This window comes from Limulus polyphemus, unplaced genomic scaffold, assembly GCF_000517525.1.
Source record: "Limulus polyphemus unplaced genomic scaffold, Limulus_polyphemus-2.1.2 Scaffold5981, whole genome shotgun sequence".
Classification (NCBI taxonomy): domain Eukaryota; kingdom Metazoa; phylum Arthropoda; class Merostomata; order Xiphosura; family Limulidae; genus Limulus; species Limulus polyphemus.
This window is the reverse complement of record NW_013671591.1, coordinates 24,408-30,203: the sequence shown is the minus strand read 5'-3', so window position 1 is coordinate 30,203 and position 5,796 is coordinate 24,408. Positions and strand designations below refer to the sequence as shown.

Below are 5,796 nucleotides of genomic sequence, written 5' to 3'. Positions count from 1 at the left end.
GACACATACACAAATCTTATACTTACATCAACTTGTACATGACACATACACAAATCTTATACTTACATCAACTTGTACATGACACATACACAAATCTTATACTTACACCAACTTGTACATGACACATATACGAATCTTATACCTATACCAAATTATTCATGACACATACATGTATCTTATAGTTACACCAACTTGTACATGACACATACACAAATCTTATACTTATACCAACTTGTACACAACACATACACAAATCTTATACTTACACCAACTAGTACATGACACATACACAAATCATGTACTTCCACCAAATTATACATGACACATACGTGTATCTTATACTTACACTAACTTGTACATGACACATACACAAATCTTATACTTACACCAACTTGTACATGACACATACACAAATCTTACTTACACCAACTTGTACATGACACATACACAAATCTTACACTTACACCAACTTGTACATGACACATACACAAATCTTATACTTATACCAACTTGTACATCACACATACATGTATCTTATACTTATATCAACTTGTACATGACACATACACAAATCTTATACTTATATCAACTTGTACATGACACATACATGTATCTTATACTTACATCAACTTGTACATGACACATACATGTATCTTATACTTACATCAACTTGTACATGACACATACATGTATCTTATACTTACACCAACTCTTACATGACACATGCATGTATCTTATACTTACACCAACTCTTACATGACACATACATGTATCTTATACTTACACCAACTTGTACACGACACATACATGTATCTTATACTTACACCAACTTGTACATGACACATACATGTAACTTATACTTACACCAACTTGTACATGATACATACATATATCTTATATTTATACCACACTGTCCACAACTATTTTTATAAACATTTGCAATTTTTAATAAGATAATATACTTGTCACAATATATCTTTGGTGGAGTAACATTGAATTTAAAATATTTCATTTCACAGAGTGGGAATAAATTAATAGAGTAGCATTTCAAATCTTCTTCCAATGAGAGAACACAGGAAAGGTTGCAAATGTATCACTTACAATCAGTTTCCACTTCGTTATCTGTACCAACTCTTCATGAGTGATGTGAGGATCCCTTCTTGCATGTATGATCTTTGGAAGCTGTTCATGATACCTAGAAATACATAGCAATATTCAGTCTGTCTTTACAATACCTGGAAATACATATGTATAATCAGTCTGTCTTTACAATACCTGCAAATACATATGTATAATCATTCTATCTTGATGATACCTGGAAATACATATGTATAATCAGCCGGTTTTTATGGTATCTGGAAATACATATGTATAATCAGCCTGTTTTTATGGTATCTGGAAATAACATTAACACTCAGTTTATATTTATATCTTCTAATAAGGTTAGCATTCTACAAATCAAACCTGGAAAACACTGCTGAAATTTTAAGAAAATTTGAATGCTTAAATGATTTAATTAGAATATTTGTTAAAATTAATTAAACTAAACAAGGCAAGTAACACGCTATAGTCCCAGACTTACCTCAAACTCAGTACTTATGGTTTGGGTCACTGCAAGAACAAATAATGTTCATCTTGCTTCCAACACAAGATTAAAAGTTTGACACAGGTCAACACTTAGTCAGTAGGAGAGCTCCATGACTTTGAATAATTTTATTCTTCTAATAACTATCTGTGTAACTGTCACACACATAGTTGTCATTCACGTATCTTGTTCAAACAATGCTATCAAGTCGGGGAATGTTAATTTTTACCTAACTTTAATGATGCTTGTTTGATTTCACACTATACCAGTTTGTTTATCTTATGTTTTTAAATAACACAAAAACATTTTATTGTATGCCAAGATGAATGAATGTTATGGACTATATCTCAGACTGTTTTAACAAATATTATAAACTGTATACTGATAAGTACGTGTAGCTATTAGATATATGCAGTAAGCACACACAAACATCCAACTTGTACGTTAATAAAAACAAGGGACATTAGTATACAAAAACCTTCCTAAACACCTAACATTTGTTGTTCTTATCTTATTATGCATATACACACATTATCGCTATTGTTTCTGCAAAAGGATTTCATTCAATAAAATGTCATTTTTTATTACAAATACTACAGGAAACTAAAATTCATTTGATAAGTTGTTTACAATACACACAAGATAAAATACTTGTTTGAAAAATAAATGTTTATAGTTTTAAAAACTTAAAATTGCAAAGAATTAGAAACCAATAGGCCTAAAAACTGTGATAAAGTCTACACAAGTGCAAATGTTTTTTTTTCCACACTATTCTTAATTAATCCAAAACAAAACAACATAAGAGGAATTAAAAGAGTCAACACTCGCACGTGAATGTAGCTTGTGCATGAAAAATTAAAAACTGTCTATATCACTGCTTGAGACATGCTAGAAAGTATCTTTGTACCAAATTCCATGCAAGTTGGTTGACGTACACATCAATATTTCACGAAAACCCAAATTGTGCTTTCCTCGCTGAAAGACTGAGCAAAAGACAAAAATTCCAAAATTGTTTATATCTCTGTTCGGGACATGTAAAAAAGTATCTTTGTACTAAATCCCATGTAATCTGGTCAAAGTATGGCCAAGTACTTCACCAAACTCCCTAAAATTATGGGTTTATTTAACCTTTTGACCCCCCTTAAAGTGACCAAAAATGGGCATATCTCATATTTTTGTATGTGTATTTATGGGACCTGTAAAAAAAGTATCTTTGTACCAAATCCCATATAAATTGGACAAAATATGGCAGAGTAATTGTAAAAAAATACTAAAATTATGAGTTTGTGGCATCTATGATTACTAAAAATGGGACAAGGGCACCTATTTTTGTTTGTGGAACTTACAGAAAAGTATCTTTACTAATCCCATGGTCAAAATACGGTCAAGTAATTGACCACAATCCCAAAATTATGCTTTTTTTGTGAGCTCTGACCTCAAAAGCAACTTTTTGTAATTCAATGTGTTGGATGCAAAAAGATATTTATTTGGGCCAATTTTCATCTTGATTCTTGTAAGTATGACTGCACAGTAGCCCAAAATATACATTTTTTTGGTTGTTTGACTTTTTACCCCATAAAATCTTTAAAAAGGCTTAAATAAATAAAAAATTAAAAACCTGTCTGGACATACTGGACAAAGATATAACCCTACCAAGTTTCAAGTCAATCCATCAAAAAATGAAAGAATGGCAGTTAATTGAAAAGTGTTTGGAAGAAGATGAAACAATAGGAAAACAGTAGATCTCTCTGCAAAGACAAAATAAGAACAGAACAGACAATCATTTAATTAAAAACACACAGAAAAGGCCTGGTTAAACTATAAATGACAGAGGAAGATCTAAGCTCCTACATCACATGTATATACATGCTACATCTCACCATTCTGAATTTAGAGCTTATGGTTTAAAAATTAATTTAAAAGTACATAACTCATTAATTATGTGTACCTTGGTCACTTCTGCAAAAATGTACATTTACCCAACATATATCTAGAGCCATGATGTGTGTAAATTTACTGCCTTTACTTAAAAACCAGATTACCCTGGGTTATTATATCAAACATTACAGTACATATATGTATGGGTAGGTTTCACAGGTGTAACTTTACTGTACCCTACACGATGTGGATTAACATGTTAACACACAAGAACACTTTTTATTTAGTGGCTTTGTTGTTTGTTCTTGTGTGATACAAAGTACTAATGTTACTGTAACATAAGGTTTTAGTGAAATGAAAATTACTTTTAATATTTAAAAAGTATGTATTTTGAGTATCTAACTTAAAAAGCAACTTACTTTATCCATGAGTATTAATGTTGTAGAAAAACAAAAGCATTTAGACAAGACTATAATTGTAAATAAAACCATAAAGACACTTCTTATTGAGGGTTAGGATGTGGTGAAAACACTTGTTGGTTCTATTTGTAACACTAGGATTTTTGTATTTAAAAACTACAGTGTTATAATCACTAAATCTAATACACAGAAATGGGCAACAGTACTAGTCCTCTTATTAAGGTAAGAATATTCATGTTAGAAAGACAGTGCACAGACAGACTACTAGTAAGATATATTTTCAGGTCATGAGAAAGTGCTTAAAAATTGAATCTCTTCATTTTGGATAACAGAGGAATCAACAAATAACTTATGTTTTTATAACTATTTCATTTTAAAGTTCACTAAATGATGGGCTGTTTCAGTGAAAGAATATAGAAAAACAGTACAAAATACAAACTTGAATATTAAATTTAATCTCTGTATTTTTATTTCTTTTTAGACGGAGACTTACGTTTTGACAAAATGGGCTTTCATTACAGAGTTAAACTTATAAACAGAATGGTTTCCTAATGGTCTAGTGTGTTTAGTTTGAATTGGTTTAACTTTTGTTCTAGTGAATCACTATATTTCATAGGGTGATTGGCCTTTTATCACACTGTCTTATGGTTCAGGAGTGAATGTCACTAGCACCAATTTAATAAAATAGTTTTATTAATTATCTTTTGATAGCAAGTTAACTCCTGCAAATTTAAAATAAAAAATCTTATGTTACAAACAAATGTGAAAAAATATCAAAGAAGTTATTGTAATTTTTACTTTTTAAGATTACAGCTACAAATATAATCATTATCCAGCCAAATCGAAAATGGATACAGAAGAGATAATCATATAATAAATATAATTGGATTGACTTAACTTAGTTGTTGTTACACACTCTTCTTTACTTTCCCTCATATTCCTAAGTTCTTAATAAAAGTTAAAATAAGTACCAGTACCAATTAATTTGATATTTTACTAATAAATATTACGATATTCATTTGAACCAACAAATAATTTTATTATTGAAAAGAATTACGATCCTTTATGTTTCCCAAATACTACCACAATCTATCTCTTCCTTTTAGCTACTGACACTGCAGTTGTGCTTTTACATCTACGCGTAACACCCACGGCACCATTGATCAACTGAGTTTTTCGAAGCACAAATATTACCTTGACACACGCGCGTCCAGACAACTTATTGATTACCACGTGATGTTCACTTTTCAATTAATATTCGCGCGAAAGGTTCAAAAGTGGTTCACGCTTTGACATACCGCGATTACCGATTGTAACCTCAAACCGCACGACACACAAAGCGAAACTATTGACATGTTGAGCATAGGTGATCGGCCTTAACTGAATCGTATACAACTATACAAGCAGTTTTTAACTTACCAAGTATCTAAGTTGATAAATTCCTCTGGTCCTTTTTTCTTCGTTCTCTTGGCAGCTTTCAAGTTTAAAACATCATTGTAAAGAGATAGCGCATAATCCCACTGCGCCGATGTAGCTCTCATAAAGAACAATAAAGTAGAATCGTTCACATCAGCCATAGTGCAACACGTAGGCCTACACTGGCCACCCTTCCGACGTCGATCGCGTCCCTCGATGTTGCCCAATGGTAACGCAGTATCAGACAATGAAGCAAGCGAAATAGAGGCTAGTTCAGGTTATCATCTACAGATGGCAGTACAAGCAGAGGATATAATATTTCTTGGATTGTTTGTTTCTTGTTAAGCTCAAAGCTACACAAAGGGATATTTGTGTTCTGTCCACCTCAAGTATTAAAATCCGATTTTGAGTGTTAAAAGCCTTCAGACTTACCGCTGGGCCACCGGGAGGCTCATTCTTGGAAACTCTTAAAGCTGATAGAAAGACAGAAATTATTTA

General features: G+C 31.7%; 1 protein-coding gene across 1 annotated transcript in view; it reads right to left on the bottom strand.

The window, feature by feature from the left end:
* Positions 1-5,528, bottom strand: part of LOC106473217 — a 25,513-nt gene extending 19,985 nt beyond the window's left edge. Inside the window, exons 1-2 of the mRNA XM_013933901.2 lie at positions 5,302-5,528; positions 1,102-1,195 (exon numbers count right to left, since the gene is read on the bottom strand). Of these exons, the coding sequence (XP_013789355.1) occupies positions 1,102-1,195; positions 5,302-5,459 (252 nt within the window). The 5' untranslated portion in view covers positions 5,460-5,528. The remainder of the gene's footprint in view (positions 1-1,101; positions 1,196-5,301) is intronic.
* Positions 5,529-5,796: the final 268 nt, after the last annotated feature.